Source organism: Gopherus evgoodei, chromosome 7 (genome assembly GCF_007399415.2).
Source record: "Gopherus evgoodei ecotype Sinaloan lineage chromosome 7, rGopEvg1_v1.p, whole genome shotgun sequence".
NCBI classification, from domain to species: Eukaryota; Metazoa; Chordata; order Testudines; family Testudinidae; genus Gopherus; species Gopherus evgoodei.
Genome location: NC_044328.1, coordinates 12,358,685 through 12,379,032, shown reverse-complemented (window position 1 = coordinate 12,379,032; position 20,348 = coordinate 12,358,685). Strand labels below are relative to the sequence as shown.

At 36.7% G+C, this 20,348-nt stretch overlaps 1 protein-coding gene across 1 annotated transcript in view; it reads right to left on the bottom strand.

The window, feature by feature from the left end:
* Positions 1-2,426: 2,426 nt before the first annotated feature.
* Positions 2,427-20,348, bottom strand: part of NHLRC2 (NHL repeat containing 2) — a 63,593-nt gene continuing 45,671 nt past the window's right edge. The window contains exons 6-11 of the mRNA XM_030568913.1: positions 16,615-16,714; positions 16,085-16,316; positions 15,506-15,628; positions 9,486-9,695; positions 7,256-7,481; positions 2,427-3,504 (exon numbers count right to left, since the gene is read on the bottom strand). Coding sequence (XP_030424773.1) covers positions 3,248-3,504; positions 7,256-7,481; positions 9,486-9,695; positions 15,506-15,628; positions 16,085-16,316; positions 16,615-16,714 — 1,148 coding nt within the window. The 3' untranslated portion in view covers positions 2,427-3,247. The remainder of the gene's footprint in view (positions 3,505-7,255; positions 7,482-9,485; positions 9,696-15,505; positions 15,629-16,084; positions 16,317-16,614; positions 16,715-20,348) is intronic.

The following is a 20,348-nucleotide window of genomic DNA, read 5'->3' as shown; positions in this document are numbered from 1 at the left end:
CCTCAAATTTATGTGCCTGTGCTGGTAATCCCAGTGGTTTAGTAATCTCTCTTCCCAATAAATGTATATTGGAAAGAGAGACGTTTTAAATTAGTAATAGCTGAAAAAGAAGTGGAAGCTTTAAAAATCAGGGTATGGCCCTTTAATCAATTTATACATGCACCTTTAGGCAGAGAATACCTGTAATACTATATTGAAAGCGCTGATGCATTACGTTTAAATAAAATAAGAGCTACACATAGATAATTTTTCTAAAGCAAGAAGCTCAAAAAAGTGATACTTTAGGATAACAGACTGGTTAATATTGTACAAATTTTTTTAATCTAGGAAAATGACTGGCTCACATTTTTATTATCCTGACCAACTCGAATGGACAAATATGAATTAATTATCTTAAAATTCAGAGAACAGTCCAATTTGGCTGAATGATATACTCAAGACAACAGAAATAGTCTGATGCGCCATTTCTAACTACTGAAGCTCATACTTGGTTTTATCTGTAGGTGACAAAAAAAATTCATGAACTAGATGGAAGTAGAACTCAGGTTTCCTGGCTACTATCCAAGATTTTTATGTAAATTATATATAAATATATATTTTAAAAAAGAGCACAGCTTTTGTTATATAACTATAAGGACTGATAAATTCTTAATATCTTTTCCTTAACCCTGCAAATATCATTTGCAAACAGCAAGTAGACCCAGAAGCCAATTTTTCTGTCTATTTCAAACACTAAAATAACACTTAGGCTCATTGGCTTGTCCTAAAAAACCTGAAAGTATAGGTGAAGGCGGCTGCTTAAAAGATTAATGTTCAAACCCTAGCACTGCTGATGGAGTATTAATAGAGAGCTTCCAGATCACAGATATGCTGACATTTGATTTTAAGAGGGAAGGAAAAGCCAGCCACTCTCTATTGTTCCCTTAAAACAAAAGTCTCAGAGTTCACAAGCAACATTTTAGTCAGTTTCAGAGCAGGAAAGACCTTCAACAAATTATCTCAGCCATTTACTAACAGGTGTTATGAACTATTCTGACTATTTTAGGAGAATGGGCTATTAAAAATATCATTCACTTACACATACTAAAATATACTTTATAACAGTTATTATTTTAAAACTATGTGCAAATTCATGTTGCACATTAGAAAGCCGAAGTCTATTTTGTTGGGGTTTTTTCCTCTTATCAGAATTAAACCTTGTGATTAGAGTATTGGGCCGGAGGCAAATACCACTGAAGTCAACAGAGTCCATCCAATCCATGTAAAGAAATCTACTTATGTCATTTACCATGACAATTGATAGTGAAGAAAACGAAGGATATTTACTCGCCTGAAGAAACTTGCTTGAAGCAAACAGAATTTTGTATTACAGTATCATTGTTGGAAGAGAAGACTAGTACTGATTGCTAATGAAGGCTGAGGGTTTGGCTACACTTGCAGCTGTACAGCGCTGGGAATTAAAGCTGTCTTCGTACACCTGTGTAGGGAAAGCACTGCAGTATGGCCACGCTGACAGCTACCAGCGCTGCAGTTGTGGCCACATTTGCAGCAGTATTAGGAGTGGTGCATTGTGGGCAGCTATCCCAGAGTTCAAGTGGCTGCAACATGCTTTTCAAAAGAGGGGGGGTGGGGTGGAGTGTGACAGGGAGCGTGTGGGGGGGACAGAGTGTGGATTTTTGGAGCAGACACTGTGTCAGCTCCCTGCCTTGCAAATTCTGACCACTTCCCCCACCTCTCTCTCATTCACTCTTAGATGCAAATAGCCTTCAGACCAGATAAGCAGCTGCTCCGACAGACTCCCTCCCCTCCCCCGTGCTGTCTCTCTCCTCAAGCAAACACTAGCTGTGGACATTCCCTACCTGCCTCTGCTGGAGCAAACAGTGGCAGTGTTTGTGTTTTAGATAAGCAGCTCCCGGAGCCCTGAGTTCACAACAAAACAAAGAGAGGCATCACAACAAAACAAAGAGTTTTTAGTTAAAAGTATTATGGGAAGGTTCCGGAGGTCAGTTACAGCATAGTAAGATTAATCGCTGTTTACACTGGCACTCCAGCGCTGCAGCAGCAGCAGTGCTGTTCTCTTTATTCCTCTCGTCCACGTGGAGTACAATCAGCGCTGTAGCCAGAGAGATACAGCGCTGTATGTGCCTTGCCAGTGTGGACGGGGAGTAAGTTGCAGCCACTGTAAAGCCAAGGCCTGAGATCCTCCAAACACATGCACGAGTTAATTACCATATAAGTCGCCCTACTGAACACAATATTCTGATTCAAAGCCCACTGAAATCAACAGAAAGACTCCCATTGACTTCAAAGACCTTTGGATCAGGCCCTAAGTGTATAAAGTTACCCAGGAGCACAAGTATTTGCAGAATTAGGAACCTTATACTATTCACAGAGGAGTTGTAAAAACATGAAAGGAAAACTATTCATTTGAGAGAAATAGTTGACATTTAATGGTTGCAAGTTAGAGTCACAAATATTATTTACACTCTAATCTCTAAAATACAAATGGAAACACTAATTAGAAAAACTCCTGCATGCCAATTTTATATAGGCACATTTGTGGTTTAACGTTGTTATGTAACATTTCTATGTGACCTCAAACAGTTCATTTCCCAAAAGTTTTTCCACACAATTGCGCTCTTCAAATAAGGCATAAATATCTCGTTTCAAGAAACAGACTTGATTTGCACAAAAACAAACAGCCCTGCATTTTCAAAATATATTACGTTTTAAATGCTTTCCATCATAAAATAAGAAAAATAATTCTTTTATGACCTGCAGAAACAAAAATCAAGTTTTTAACATTCTATTAAAAACAGAGGGTGTAAAAAAAAAGGAAAGTTGCAGTTGTTCTTCCCCAAATAAATTTTGATGTTGCTACAGTATGCAGTGCAAAAGAATACCAGTAATATCACAATGTAATACTGGTCCTTCAAAAATGGACTCTTAAAATTGTTGCTCATGGCTTAAAATTGCCTAGGCCCAATCTATTCACAATAGTCAACAGACAAAGTCTAAGGATGTTACTGGTCACACAACAACAAAAAGAAATAAAGGGACCAAGATACCATTACAATTTTTCTTGATTCAGCACTAGGCATTTCTGCTTCATCTTACAAAGCATATTATGTTTTAGAACTCTTCATATTCTATTGGAAGACGAGGAAAAAAATCTACTATTTTTTTTTGCCCATAAAAATGTTAGAAAGTAAAACTAGAGTGTGCATCTGTTGGGTTTTTGGTTTAGTCAAAATGCATATGTCAGCTCTACTTGAGCTGTGCTACCTTGGTTTGTATCAGCTATCTGTAAAAGCTGACTGAATGAGATTCCTTTCATCATACAGGCACTGCTGTCTTTGCTACAGTAATAGAGGCACACTTTGATAGACAGTACAGCTTCGGATGACAGGCAGCTACTGGGTAACTGCAAGGAGATGAGAGGTTGATGGGAAATGTCCTCAATTTCTCCAGATGGATTCTGTCCCTGAAGTAGCCACTCATTACCTGGAAAAGAAAAACATGGTGTCACTGACTTTTATACACAAAGTTAAATCTCACAAGGCATCAATTTGTGCATGATTTTAGTTTTAGGACAACATATCATATTTTCTCACATGCAACAGTAGTGGAAACTTCCCTGGATTCTACCAGTCTGCTAGAAAATTGAAAATGAATTCACAAATACTTTTTATTGTATAAAGCTTGGATTTAAATATATGGGTACACCTGACTATCTTAGGTATGCGCAAAGAATTTGCAATATGCTTTGTAAGCTGATATTCAAATTTCTCCGTTAAGTTAACAGGAAGCTATGCACATATATCAGAGACCTAATACCGAAGACAGATGACTGAATGTCCCTAAAGTATATAAAACTTTAGATTCTTATGAAACATTTTCAAAAAGAAGTGTTGGCTTTATAAATGGCTTACTGGAAGTTAATAATGTTTAGGCTGGCTGAGACATGAAATTCCTGTGTGTTTAAATATTTAAGAGTATATAACAATATAGAAATGGAAAATGAGAATACGGCTAACTTGCTGCTTCAATTTATGTCTTGCCATAAGTGAGATGGATAAAGTACTCTTTTGCCATTTTTCATAAAATAACTACAACTTCCAAAAAAAAAACAACCCCCCAAATACCTGTTAGATTTATGAGCTTAAAATGACTGCTTACATTCTACATTTTTACTAACCCTCAAACAATATAGAATATAAATACAGCTCTCTAACATCTCCTAAAAATATATCAGTCCCCTTAGTTCAAAAAAATTAAACACTGTTCAATTCAGGTTGCAGATGAGTGAAGACAATTTTAAAGGTCCAAAAACTGTCTTTAGATTTTGCACATGCAATCCACTGCAGGAACAAATGTAATCTGGACCTTTGAAAACCTGGCCTCAGAAATGGAGAAATAAGATTAAACAACAACATTGTTAACTTTTAAAAAATTTCCCTTTTTCTGTTTAGTGATGCTTGGGAAGAACAGACTGGTAAGCCTTTCAATATACTTTTCTGGCACAAAGGGTGAGGAGTTCACCTAATTATATGTAGAATACAGCTTTTTCTGAGGGCATCACTTATTCTCTAGACACCTGGAGATTACCAGTGGGTAGTTGTGCTATTTTTTAAAACATCTAGGAGAAAAAAAAATGTTCCTGGTTAAGTGCACAAAGATCACGAACTCACTTTTCGAGAATGGCAATATGGTGTTCATTTAAGTACAGAGCAATGTTTTCTGAGTACAATATTCTATGGTGACAGTTCAATTTAGGCCCATAGGTCCATAGTACCATAGTACCATGGGCCTATGGTATGGTACTAATTTAGTACCATAGTACCATAGGCCCATAGTAACCACCATTTGGGTACGGTAACAATGGGTGATTTTTGCAAAGGGGGATCGTAGAAGTTTAAGGCTTCTAGTAGAACTTTTTAAACCCACATTTTTTTCTACCATTAAAGTACTTATGTAATTTCTAAATTCAACACTCAAAAGAATCCTAGAGATGAGATATGTTAAGGGTGGGGAATGAAAAAAGAGCAAAGATCCAGCACTGAGAAGGCATATGTGCATTAGTTTCCAAAATTCTAGAAGTATAGAGAGAAGCATGTGTTATTAAAGGAATGCAGAGAGAGAGAGACACACACACACACACACACACACACATCTAGGCACAGACTTGGCACTCTCAACTGGGGATAACATGACAGTTCTTCTGATGGAAAATGCTGGCTGGTGTTCACCTGAAGGATGTAACATTAGATAAGAAGACACTACCAGTTGCTTCTTCTTAAGATGCTCACACACCAATTTCCCAGTTGATTGTGGAGATTCTTTTGTTTCAACTCCTACTGCAAGTTGTGCCCAGCAAAAATCAATCAGTGAGGAGCATTTGTGCTTGTAGATGAGCGGACTCACCCCTGAGGCGCCTCCTGCTGGTTGTCCTTGGGAATTAGCTCTTTTTCCAGCCAGGAGCGCCCTCTGCAGGCCAGTGATCTGCCTGTCCTCTGGTCCCATGTCCCTCCCTGGACCCCAGTGCCTCTTTTAACTTGGTGGGGTACTGCCAGGGAACAGCACCCCACCAATCTGCATCTCCCCTCCCTGGGGAACCCCCAACCCACTATCCCCACTTTGCCTCAGTTTCGGTTACTGCCCAGTTTCCATCTAGCCCCCATTCACTGGGGCAGACTGAAGTATCAGCCACTCATCATAGGCAAAGGGGTTTGGACCTGCTGCCTTTGCCTACCCCTTGGGCTGCCCCCTGCAATCCCCAGTATCTCTTGGCCTTATGCTAGGCTGCAGCCCAGGAGCTCCCCAGCTCCTCTGCCTTTCCCCAGCCCTGCTCCACTCAGGTACCTGTGTTTGGATCCCTGCAGCCCAGCCCTTCTCCCTCTACAGGCAGAGGGAGACACTTTGCTCCTGGCTTCCCTGGCCTTTTTATACAGGCCAGCTGTGGTCTGATTAGGGTGTGGCCCAATTGCGGCCGCTTTCCCAATCAGCCCAGCTTTTAGAGCTGCAGCTTTCAAGCCCTCCCAGGCCACTTTTTAAACCCCTCAGGGCAGGAGCAGGCAACCAACCCACTACAGTGCCATTCTTAGATCCTCCCCTTAGGCGGGATCTGTTAGCAATGGGCAGGCTTCTGCCCGCCCCGTTCCCAGAAACCCAACAGGTACAGTGCCATTCTTAACCTGGAACCCAATAGGTACAGTGCCATTCTTAGATTAGTCCAACATATGGCCTTTGTTATGAATAAAAGTTGAACATACTAACAACTGGCAAAGAGACAGAAATGTTATCAAGGGATACTTTACATAAGTTTTGGAGGATGTATTTTTTAGTTTTCTTTGTATTGTGCCTGTAGTAAAAACATCCACCCATTTTCAGATGTATATTTAAGTTAATTCCAGGTGAGATAAGCTTCTTAATTTTTCAAACTTTCAGGCTAATGGGTACATCATTTTCCTTTAGCAATTTTCTTCAGATACATTAGAAATGACAGTGAGATGGAAAATGTACTGTATTTAGTAGAAAAAGGCATACATGTAGGAAACTACTAGTATTTGAGCTAGGCCTTAGCATGAACAACTGTATCGTACTACATATCATGAATGTACATAAAACATTTTAATACACTCTTCTATGGTGCTTATGAATGGAATATAAATATAATAACTGAGCACCTAGGAGACAATGAGCTTACATTCACAGCACTGTTGTGAAGCAAGGAAGTATTATTCATCCCATTTTACAGAGAGGCAACTGAGGCACAGAGAGATTACACTGAATGAAGCAAGTCAGTAGAAGAGCCAGGAACAGAATGCATTTCACCTTGTTTCCAGTGCATGAATAACAATACTATTCTAACTGTGTGCCTTGCTCTGTATATGTGTGTATGTAGTACGGTGAATCAGGTTCAAATTTTGGCTCAACTTAAAAATAAGTTCTCACTGAGGATAAAATGTGATTTCCTTCAATGGTATACATCAGCTTTCCTGCAAAAAATTCTTAATTGATTTTGCTGTCAGCCTCCCAAAAGACAGATGATGAGGGTGGAGCAGCCCATTCCCAGAAGATAACGGGAGGGCAACTATCTAAAGAACATAAAGGGATGGGCTCTGATTGTTGATAATAAACAATACTTGATATTTTACTTGTCCATCAAATACGTTATTCACTCTGGAGGAGTGAGCTAGTAGAACTTTCCAAGGCTGCAATATATGCAGTCTTTCTAAAAATGCAGTCACTTTACCTTCTGCTGTGAGAAACCAGGAACTGGGTGCTTCTTCAGTCAGCTTCGTATTTGCAGGAAGGCTTAACCTTAATAAAAACTGAAGGGTCTGGCCAGGGATTACAGTCAATGAAGGAAGTTGGATGTTCGGTGCAGATTTAGGCAGCTTGGGGATGTTTGCCGTCTTATTGTTTTGAATGAATGGATGATCTACATCATCAAATATTTCAGTGTGCAGGATAGGCAGCTGTCAAAGAAATATTAACAAGTATTTCTATTTGAAGGCTTGCTTTATGGTATAAGACTGCAGAGGATCTTGCAATTATGAATTCATAGCACCAAAATCCACAGCTGGTGTGTGAACAAAGAATTTGTACTGAAATAAAGATTTATACATTTCAATATATTTACTGTATAGAACTGGAACCCCCCTTAGCCAACATACAGAAATTCTGCGCTGATAAGCGAGGGAAGGGGAAATGCCAAGAGAAATTTTATTTTTTTTAAAAATCCAAAGAATTTACCTTAAAGCAATATCAACATCCCCATCTATTTTTTTGTCTTCTCTCATTTCAAATTTGAATAATTTCATTACAGATACCGGTTTAATAATAACCCAAGAGTGCTTTCTGTTAACTTAGTAATAAACTATCCTGAGATAATAAAATTCTTGATCTCTGACTGCAGATTATGTAGTGCAAGACATGATTATCTTATATAGCAGTGGTTCACAATCTTTCCCGACTACTATACCCCTTTCAGCAGTCTGACTTGCCTTGTGTACCCCCAAAAACTTAAAACCCTTAGAAACGACTTGCTTACAAAATGAGACAGAAATTTACAAAAGTGTCACAGCACACTATTACTGAAACATTGCTTATTTTCTCATTTTTACCATATGATTACAAAATGAATCAACTGGAATATAAATATTGTACTTGTATTTCAGTGTGATAATTGAGCCAGTTTTTCACTTATAAGCCTTCTCTGAAGTCCAAGCCCCAGGCAATGGGGCTGAAGGATGTAATTTGGCTTTGTGGGAGCCCCTGTGGTGTGGAGTCTTTTGAAACTGCCCTGCTGTCACTCCCTAATGCTGGCCTTGTACCTGTGACCACCCTAACTCCACCCCATGACCTTGTAGGGGGTTGCAAACCTAGGCTGAGAAACACTGATCTACGTGAGCTGAGGTATCCCCTGACTGAGAAGCACTGTCATACAGGAAGCATTGAACATTAAACACATTAAAAATGTAGATGTTACCAAATTCATTTAAATACATTTCACTGTTCTGAGGAAGAGAGTTTAGCCTTTGTGTCAGTGTACCTAAATTGCCATAGCTACTCAGCTATATATGATGATATGAACAGACAGAGAAATTCATTCACATCTATTTTTCCTTATTTGTAATAAGCAAACAAGGTGAAATCCAGTTTTGAACAGGCCTTAACTTGACCACTTATTTATGAAGAAATCAGGAGCACACAAAATTCTGTATTTGCTCATGCAAGATTAAAGGCAGTACTGGATTTGGAAAAAATCCAATTTAATAAGACAAACACATATTTATGAGCAATACACGTGTTTATACGAGGGAGCGGTGAGCTATTTTGCTTCCTCACTGATGGACACATGCAATAAAAACAGCATGCTACCGTTCTCAAGGTCTTTGTTGCAAGTAAACTTTGTCGTGCTGTGTTTTGCATTTCTACTGTTCCATATGCCTTTTGCCTTCATTAGAAGTCAGAAAAATAACTGCAGCACTACAGACACTGGCAAATGTACATGTAACAATACCACTAAGAGGGTCTCACCAGCCCTTTTTTTTGGGACTTGCTCTCGCAAGTTGCTGAGCAATCTTAACTCGTATTAATTCTGTATTAATGTGGTTGTTGATTAGCTGATCATCATCTTGCAGTATTGGGCCAACAGAGACTATTTCTTGAGGGCTGAAGTTTCTGTATTCTAACTCTTGCATGCAAGTTTATCGATTTCTTTCTCTATGCACTTCCCGAACTCCTAGCAGAGATGGAATATTTATTTTAAGTCTAACAGGATATCCTTAAAGTAAACAGCTTTTCTGTTTGTCAGACTATCACAAATATTACGGGTATATGTTTACTGCACTGAATAAATTCATCAACTATGCTATTTTATACCACCCAAAATCACTGTGAGCCAATATAGTAAGTAAAAACCTATAGTAGTAATTTACAAAATCTTGTGTCAAAAACCTTTAGTATGTTTTACTTGCCATGGAAATAATTTTTGTTTCTAAATCCAGCACTTTAATTTGATGATTATTTGTGTCAGCAATATAAAGCAGACGGCCATTCTCTTCAACACATAATCCTCCTGGTTCATTGAAAGTTGTCTGCATGAGGCTGGAACCAACAACATTACTTGCTTCTCCTGTACCTGCCAGTGTAGCGCAATTCTTCATTTTGGGATCTACAAACTTAATCTAAGGAAAACAAAATGAAAACGTTGAAAAGTTATCAGAATTATAACAAACTCTTCTGGCTAGTGTTTTCAGGAGACACCAACAATTTTGGGTACCTTAATTATTAAGTGCCCAACTTGACACACCATAAAAAAGATAAGACTTTCTGAAGGTGGAAGCTTAGCACTTTGAAAACTGAGACACTTTTAGGTGTCTCAGGTTGGATACCTAAAAACTGAAGCCCCCAAATTCATCAGTCACTTTTGAAATTATTGGTCAATTTCCCTTTTCCTGAAAATAAAGCTAGAAATATATATGCAGACATATAAATAGTAAATAAGTTAATCACACTTTTTCTAGAACAGGCAACCTAACCAACACTAAAAGTAACCAAACTCATATCTTGCTAATTTAACTATAGTATCAATTTGTATGTAGCTGCGCAAGCACAGGAATTCTAGGAAGTTTATTAATAATTATTATTAAATGGATCTCTAATCAATTATGAACCTACACATACTTCCACTGTAAAAATTCACTATGATTCTAAACATACCTTGTGAACCACTAGCATACATAATACTAAAAATCTGTTTTAATAATTAGTTTACATATAGTTGGGGATTGTTCATACACATTGTATTTATTAATAAAAGCTGCAAATGTGTATGAAAATTTGATATTTTTAGTTTTATTCCCTCACCCTGTGCCTTTTTCAAATGCCACTTGCTTCTTAGGCCCCAATCCTGCAAAGTTTTGTACATATACTTAAGCTTTACATCATGCAAGTTTTAAGTTCAGTAGGATTTCTGAGAGGTTAAAAACGTGCTAAGACTTTATAGGATTGGGTACTTGGGACTGTTAGATTTTCTGGGCTAGGACCGTATCTATATCCCCCCCCCCCACACACACACACGCACAATAGGGCCTTTGCGTGCTAATATAATATAAATACTAAACAATAGTAACAATCTGAAAAAACTGAATAATAAAAAACAATGACTCTTCCTTCCCATTATATTAGTTTTCCTGCAGCAAGAAATGAAGAACAAGTGACATGCTTCGGTCTGAATGGCAAAGCATTTGAAAGTTTGTGTGACAAACGTAGGATATGATTTAAAATTTATTTATTTTTTAATATTGTGGGAGCAGTCAAAGGCCCGAATCAGGAGCTGTGGTAGGAACTACACAAACACATCATCTGTTTTATTTTCATACATTTTGTTTTAATTTAATATAAATTAGATTAAGAAAAAAAGGACCCCCTGTTATTCCTGTGAAGTGAGTTAAAGAATTTGTAGTTCAAACACAGTTTAAAAAACAAAACAAAAAAACCAAGAAAATCTTAACTGTAACATAGTTCAGCCACCCAAATTGTTTTAATAATTGGTTTAACTGACATGCATCTTAAACTAAATTTAAAAATAGTTCTTTAACTCTGTTCCCAGTCTAGTATGAATGGGTTCTTAGTTGGGCTGTCGATTAATTGCAGTTACCTCATGCGATTAATTCAAAAAAATTAATCGCAATTAAAAAAATTGACCTATTAATCTCTTTTAATCAACCTGTTAAACAAAAGAATACCAATTGAAATTGATTAAATACATTTGGATGTTTTCTACATTTTCAAACATATTGATTGAAATTACAACACAAAATACAAAGTGTACAGTGCTCATTTTATATTTTTATTACAAATATTTGCACTGTATAAAGAAATAGTATTTTTAAATTCTCCTCAGACTAGTACTGAAGTGCAATCTGTTTATTGTGAAAGTGCTACTTACAAATGCAGATTTTTTTTGGTTACATAACTGAACTCAAAAAACAAAACAATGTAAAACTTTAGAGCCTACAAGTCCACTCAATCCTACTTCTTGTTCAGCCAATCACTAAGACAAACAAGTTTGTTTACATTTACAGGACATAATGCTGTCCACTTCTTATTTACAATGTCACCTGAAAGGCGTTTGCATGGCACTTGTGTAGTCGGCACTGCAAGGTATTTACATACCAAGTATGCTAAACATTCGTATGGCCCTTCATGCTTTGGTCACCATTCCAGCGGACATGGTTCCATGTTGATGATGCTCATTTAAAAAAAGAAAAGTGTTAATTACATTTGTGACTGAACTCCTTGCAGTAGAATTGTATGTCTCCTGCTCTGTTTTACCCGCATTCTCCATATATTTCATGTTATAGCAATCTCAGATGATGATCCAGCATAAATTGTTCATTTTAAGAACACTTTCACTGCAGATTTGACAAAATGCAAAGAAGGTACCAATGTGAAATTTCTAAAGACAGTTACAGCACTTGACCCAAGGTTTAAGAATCTGAAGTGCCTTCCAAAATCTGAGAGGAATGCTTTCAGAAGTCTTAAAAGAATAACACTCTGATGCGACAACTACAGAACTGAACCACCAAAAAATAAAATCAACCTTCTGCTAGTGGCATCTGACTCAGATGATGAAAATGAACGTGCAGATTGTTATTGAGCAGAACCAGTCATCGGCATGGGCGCATGCCCTCTGGAAGGGTGGTTGAAGCAAGAAGGGACATGCTTCTTCAGAGCATCTGACATGTAAATATCTTGCAACGCCAGCTATAACAGTGCCACGCGAACACCTGTGACATTGTAAACAAGAAGCAGGCAGCATTATCTCCTGCAAATGTAAACAAACTTGTTTGTCAGAGTGATTGGCTGAACAAGAAGTAGGACTGACTGAACTTGTGGGCTCTAAAGTTTTACATTATTTTATTTCTAAGTGTAATTTTTTTTTTAATATAATTCTACATTTGTAAGATCAACTTTCATGATAAAGAGACTGCACTACAGTACTTGTATTAGGTGAACTGAAGAATACTATTTCTTTTGTTTTTTACTGTGCAAATATTTGTAATAAAGATAATAAAAGTTAAAACTGTACACCTTGTATTCTATGTGGTAACTGAAATCAATATATTGAAAATGTAGAAAACATCCAAAAATATTTAAATAAAATGGCATTTGATTATTCTTTAACAGTGCCATCAGATTAATTACGATTAATTTGTTTAATTGCTTGACAGCCCTAGTTCTTAGCAACATGAAAAATAAAAGAAAGCAGAAGGGAAGAGACTGAAAGCCATGACTAAAAAAAGAATTAATGCTAATACTTCATCTGTAATTCATAAAGTTCGGTATTTAATTTTTGTTGCTATTTTTATTTTCTTTTTTAATTTACAGCACTGACTTAATCATACTGTGTAATTTTAAACAGACCCTCAGTAAATATTTAAAAAACATTAAAATAATGGAATCGTAGAATAATCTATTTAACAGTAAGATAAGCAGTAAATACCATTTCAGCCTCGCAGATAATTAAGATGTAGGATAATAAAAATTATACAAACATGTATCACTTCAAACAATCATCTGTAGTTTCATTACCATAATTAGACATGAAAAAGTCACTTTCTTGAAAATTTATGAGTTGGGTACCAGAACTCACTGGTTAAAAGGCATTTTATCTAATTCTATGTAAAATAGGGGAAGGGAAAAAGATTGACTGATCTTATTTAATCACAGAGTTGTCAAGTCCCTTCAAACTTTCAGCTTTTCAATAGGAGCCTGGGGAACTAGTTGTTTCCCTTCTTAAAGCATGATTTTAGCTATTTATTACTGAAAGATTTATGCCATAATTCAAAGAAAGTAGTCTTGAGTGAACTAAATACATGCCCTAAATGTAGAAAACAAGAAATCAGTCAGCTATGAAATAGAGTACAGGGCTACAGTTCTATTTCATGGGTCGGCAATGTAAACTATAAGAGAGATGTTTGAGTGGTTATGTAAAAACCAGAATCCAAGGATGGAATTACTGCCTCATAATTCAAAATCTGGTGGGTATTTATATTGTTTTTAATACATGTCCCAACTGCTTCTTTCTTCTGTTAACCTCCCATGCTTCCCTGCAGGAGAACTTCCCTTCTTTTGGTCTTCATTCAGTGCTCTCTCTCATCATTTAGGTATTTCTAAAACATCTATCAATGTGGTATCTACATCTATATGCTGCTGAATGGCATGTTTCCCATTAAATATAAAAACGAAACCTGTCAAATTACTTTGCTCCTGGCTCTTGAACAGTTTTTAAAAGAACAAATAAATTAAATTTTTGTTTTAAAGTATTGAAGAAAAATACATACCAAATATTTACTTTTCTACTTTTTAAGAAAAGAGTCTTTTACTTTAATATCTACTACTGTAAATTAGAGAATTATTGAGTAACATTAGATACTTGACTCTTCAGCTTAAGTGAAAAAACAAATAAAAAACCCATATAATTTCAGGAATAATTTATTACTATCCAGGATTATTTTATTATGAAATATTAAGAATAAATAATTTAACATTCTTTAGGTAAACTCAGGATTAAAAGCACATCAAGAAAATAATTACTGGATTCAGCATTTTTTGCTAATTTGAGTAACATTTTGCTACTCTTAAATTGTCATTTTTTTTATTTAAGGGCACAACTGTTCATGCTAAACAATTGCATGCAGTGTTGTTGTAGCTGTGTTGGTCCCAGGATATTAGAGAGACAAGGTGAGTGAAGTAACATCTCTCACTGGACCAGCTTCTGTTGGTGTGCAAGCTTGAAAGCCGGTCTCTCTCATCAACAGACGTTGGCCCAATAAAAGATATTATCTCTCAACTTGTCTTTCATGCAAAACAATGTAATAATTAAAAATTATAACCATAGAGGAAGATTTTTTGATAAAAGTTGTCTGCTCTTGTATGTGAAAAAATAAATTTCTAATGTAATAAGAATTTTTAACGAGAATTGGATAATTTCATGAAAACGTTTTCCAAAATATATTATCCAATTCAGCTGCTAAAAATCTAAGCCTCCTACCAAAGACAATTCCTTTGTTTTATGTATCAAATCCTCTAGCTTTAAAATTCTTCTAACAAGCATTCAATCACTTTAAATCTAAACATTAAGGCACTTTATACACAGGATGAAACCTTGCCCTAGTGAAGTCAATGGCAAAACATCCACTGACTTCAGGATTTCATCCTCTATTCATAGAGTCTAACCTTTCTTGAAAGAGATTTAGGGTTAGTCTATAGTAGAAGAGGTTTGCTAGTATAGCTACATTGGCAAACTATCGTAGTATAGACACAGTCGGTGAGAAGGGGGTGGGGGGAATCACAACCCTAACCAACACAGAGTTGTGTAGACCTGGCCAGGGTAAATAATTTGTTTTAGCTGAGTAAATAATCTAATCAATGCAGAATTACAACACTCACGGAAATACGGATATAAAACATCTACACATCACAATCTTTATCTCACCTCATGACTGGCCCATGAATGAGCCAATGAGAGTACCCACCAACCCTTTCTATCTCTCAGAAATATGGGAGGCTATATGGATGAGGGCATATCCCCTTTCCAAATTGCTCAAAGCTGAAAAGATCTCTGGTGGCTGTGACCAAGCATTCTGAATTGCTCTGCTCTTCTTTTGTACCTTTTTGTGTTAATAAAACCAGCCCTGAGGAAAGGGCCTTGGACTGTTGTTTGTAGCTTTATTTTACCTTCCCCAGCCAGTGTATCTGCTCATCAGTACACAAGTCTAGACACACAGTAAACCAGGTGACCAGATAGAAGTCCAAGATCGAAAACAAGAAAAAAAAAAGTATGTCATTTACTTCCTCAGGTATACAAAATACAATTTTATGTTACTGAACCACAGAGATATGCTTTTCTGATGCTATCTGACTCTGATGCTGGTGGCGAAATGAGTCACATAAATTCAGTTTTGTATAATACATTATACTGACTTACCTTATGATTATAGGAATCTGCTACATAAAGCAGTTTCCTTTTCTGGTCCCAAGTTACTCCAAGGGGGTGCTGCAACTTTGCATTTATTCCTGCTTCATCAACATCACCAAAGGCAAATAAATTCTAAAAGAGTGCATTGATTAAATTTGTACAATTAGTTGGTTATGCAATGTTGATATAAGGCAGTAGACAGTGCAAATCACCGTAATTAAATGGAAATTAACTGGCTATTTTTTAAAAATGCGCTCATGGCAAATGGAGCACTTAGGGGGACTGAATATGGATGTGGAGCCTTTGCATTCTAGGCCACCAGTGTGAAGCCAGCCTATTTCAATAGCAGTCACTGCCACGCATGGTTATTCAGTGGATTTTGTGAATGAGTTGGTCAGTTCAGTTATTGTTGACCAACAATCTGCATTACAAAACTTGTGTTGGCACACTAAACAGTGAAATTAAGAAATGAAAGAGCCTGGAGACAGAACTACCCTCTTGCCCCTACAAGTGGTTCCTCCAGATCAGGCTTGAGGAATATTGGTAGGCTGGTGCAGAGAACATTGAAGTTGTGTGTTAGTCTATTACCAATGGATCTCTCTCTCCCCCTACAAGATGTTTCACTGCTCCATCTTTCAGTGAGATTGTTCGCACGGTGCTGCTCTCACTATCTGCTACAAAAATACAGTTCCAGGGTTCTTCAGAAGCCAGAGAAAGACCTGAAGGCTGGGCAAAGGCTGCCTTATGGGGGTAAGCATTGTTTCGGTTCTCTTCATTCCCACTCCCAGCAAATCGAAGGCAGGTTCCTTTCTTTAAATCACTAAAGAAAAAATATGTGTCCAGGTTCAAAGACAAGTCTGAAATAGTTCAGATAGAATTCTTACACAGTTTCTGTCTGGTAAATATAAGTTACCAAAAGAATGGTATTTGAACTGCTTTTATTTTAACTTGTATTTCACCTTAGTTTATAATTAATACTTAAATACTTTAGCATAATGCAAAGTAAAACAACATTTAAATTATATATATTCATAAATGTTTTCTAAGAGGATAAGTCTCCTTGAAGTTTTAAGGCTCTTGTTCATCAACAGCTAATATCTATCACTACAGTGGCGTACCTTCCTTTTGGGAGTTTTCCGCATTCCAACATAAGCGCCCAGACTTGATGAGTACCTGCCATGGCTATCCATAGAACATCATCTTCATGGGTCCCTGAAACTTTACCAAACATGAGTATAAATATCATAGAATGGACGTTGGGCAATATTTGCAAAAAGGAAGTTACTTTCAGTTACTTAGCCGTTATTCTTCTGTAGCTTTACTATGGGAGAAAAAGTTGTACCTTTTAATCTTTGTTAAAGATACCACTTCTACTAGGGAATGAAGTCAGCAGTCATTCTGATACTGAATAACAAACCAGATAATGGCAAAGACACTGAAGAGCCGAGCTAGCGAGAAAATGAGAAGTGATCATTGAACACTGCTTTTTGCAGGATTTAGGAGATAAATAGTGAAGAGATATAGCCTCTCACTTATATTTTATATTCATTATTTGTTCATTTAGTTTAGCTTTAAAATCTAAGGCCTCCAATTTTGCAAATATGCACAACTTTCAGTTTACTACCATGAGCAGTCTCACTGAAATGAATGGGATCACTCATAGTAGTCAAGGATCAGAGCCAACTGAACTTGGTGCTTTCGGAAGCGCAGATCAATACTGGAGACTGAAATTTGCTATTTTTTCCAAAAGCAGGTCTGTTAAGCACAGTCACTGCCCACATTCCCCCCCCGCACTCCCATACCGCCCTGCTTATATGCCTCAGTCTCTTCACTTACATAATAAGACAAACTTGCTGTTGAGATAAGTGGTTCTTAATTTCCTAATTTTGTAAAACTTGCTTTTACAAAAGGTATATTGTGCCTATCATTTTGCCAAATATTTATATACTATAAAGCTATTGATTATCAACAGATTTATAAAATTAGTCATAAAATTTGCTCAGCTGTTATTTATTTTCCAGTAAAATATGACAAAGATTTAAAGATTAGATTAAATGGATGCACCTCATTTTACAACACATTACATTTCTACCATTAAGTCAACACAACGAACGGATTATAAATGCGAGCAATCAAAGGCCTAGAAGAACACGTACAGAAAAGTACTATCTAAATGCATGTTTCTACACAAAAAGAACAGAATTCAAAGGACAAAAATTGACCAATATAAAGACTATGGCATTAAAGCACACGATCTATCATCTTCCTAATAAAAGTACTAATTAAGAATGGGATCCGTCTAAATGTATTGCACACAACTGTCATAGGTAGTCACATACTGCACTAAGAATTTTTGTTTTTCAAAACCAGTTAGCTATTAAAACATTGCAAATCACACTGATTAACAGACCTTCAAAAGAGCTGAAAAAACGCATTAAATCAAATACCAGAATTCTTACTTTTAAAAATTTTTTAAATTAATTTCAAAGCTCGTAATCACTAACACAAACTCACAAATATCCAGTAACTTTGGGTTCCCTAGCTCTGCTCTTACAGGCACGTTAATAGGGCAACCAGACGTTTAGATTCTCTAACCTCTGAATTTAAATAATATATTACCTACATTTCAAATTGCATTGCAGAAAAGTTACATGTCCTAAATTCTGAGAGTTAGACCAGATCAACCTTCCCAAAACAAAACCAACCCAAGAAAGCTACACAATATTTTAAGTCTGCATGTCACACCTAGAACACCAAATTGTCCTTCCAGCTCTAAATCCACTTTTTCATTAAAGGAGAAACTTCCATGAGGCTGAGATTACAGTTGCAACATCAGGGGAGAAAAAATTATGTATTTTTCTAACTTCAAAAACAGTGTTCTGACACTGGTGAGCCATCCTAAGAAAATTCCTGGCCTATACCAAAACCAAAAAAGTAATGCACTCTTAATGCCTCTCCTCTGCTGGGATCAAGATAGGAGTTTCCAAGACTTTGATCAAAGAGAAGGCCACTGAATCTCTCCTGCTCCTCCACATACTCAGCATTTTTATTCAAGCAAAAGTTCCAGAAATAAAGTTAACATGCACATCATCTATAAGCTGTTGGTGAGTGAGAAGATCTGCCGAACAGTTGAAAAAAACAATTATAAACATGTTATAACTCACCAGGGGGTACACCAAAGCACAGAGAATTCTTAAGAGAAGTCTGCCTCTGCCATCATCTTTGATCATAGCTTGTTTTTGAGAGTCTTATTTCCTAATTTCTAGTTTCAAGTGGAAGAGGAATATATTGTAATTATTGTAGAATATGAAGGCATCTTAAAAGTAATTTCTACCACTGTTGTATCTGGATCAGTTAACCAGTTGAGAGAGAAAACACAGCCAACACTGAGTAACCACTATATCATTTAAAAAGCCTGGCTGCTGCATAATATAACTTTCAATGTCTATTTTTGCCCTATAATATTTTAATGAGACTGTTGTATGGACAAGTGTACTGTGGCAAGTGGGAATGATTTCTAATAACTAGAGCCAAATTTGGTAGACAGCTCTCACAGGTTCTTTTCACTTAGCCCTGCAAGTGAATTACTGGGATGCCTTACCACCACTATACTTCAGTTTCTCCATCTGAAAAATGTGTCAGAGTTGATGCAAAACAATTACAGTCTGTGAAGTGCTTAGAGAAGGTGCTTTGTAAAGTGCCACATGCCATTACTAAACAGTAAATATGCAATTTTACATTTAGCTCCTGAACCACAGCAAGGCTACATTTAAAGTGTCTGATCACAGGTTCTGGAGAATACAGCAGGTAGCCATGATTTAGAGTCAGATAGTCTGTTTATATAGAGCTAGATCTCTGGTTTTGGCACAAGCCCTGTGTATGGGGTGGCATGTACTTGTGCCACCACAGGAGCAGCACAAGGAACAAATTAGGCCTCTATGGAAGGTTATAATTTGCTGCTGGCTACACCCCCAACACTAGCTCTGCTGTACTGGCTGGTGACTTGATGATGGAGCCAAGGTTCCACCTCTTCCCACTCTCCTCCAGTGTGCATCGGGGAATATCAGATACAGAATATCCACTTGCTTTTTTAAAAGCACTCAGGATTTCAAAAGCTCCCATAGATTTCAGTGAAAGCAGTTAGGCCAACACTGACAGCTTATGAAAATCCAACCTATAAAGTCTAATTCTAATATTGTTCAAATATAGGCATTTCTACTCAATGAAAACTAAAGGTTGAAAAGTGGTATAAAGATAATAAAATCTAAACTTTATTTTCAAATTATATGCCTGTAAAACTCACTAAATGTGTTGCTGAGAAACAAAGAATCAGTATTTAAGTTTTATTAAATATATGAAATATTGGTATAGAGAAATGTCCTTCTCTCCCCAAAGAATGGAGACAGAAGAACTATGAAAAACACTCAACAACTGTAGTCATGCAAGTCAAGTAGTTCTTCCTAGGACAACTATTAGATTAACAACAAACAACAACAACAAAAGGAAACAGGACATGGCAACAGAACAAATGTTTGGATTATGAAGAACAAGAAAAGATCTCTAGTCTCAAAATTATCATAGAAAAGCAAAACAATTAACATCAGTCGTAGCATATCTGTGGGTATTTTTAAAAGTAAGTCAGTTTGTTATACAGGGCTCTCTGACAGACATATTACAAAAGTTTACTCTTCTTACACGATTGACAGAAAGTGTTCTACTTTAAAGAGGAAGCAATTTAGAAAAAACAACAAAACCAGGAGAGTACATAGAAAGAAGACACCGACAAAAGCAGGGAGGAAACCAAATGCTGAACTAGACTTTACTCTCACTGCAGTTAATGTGATAATACCAA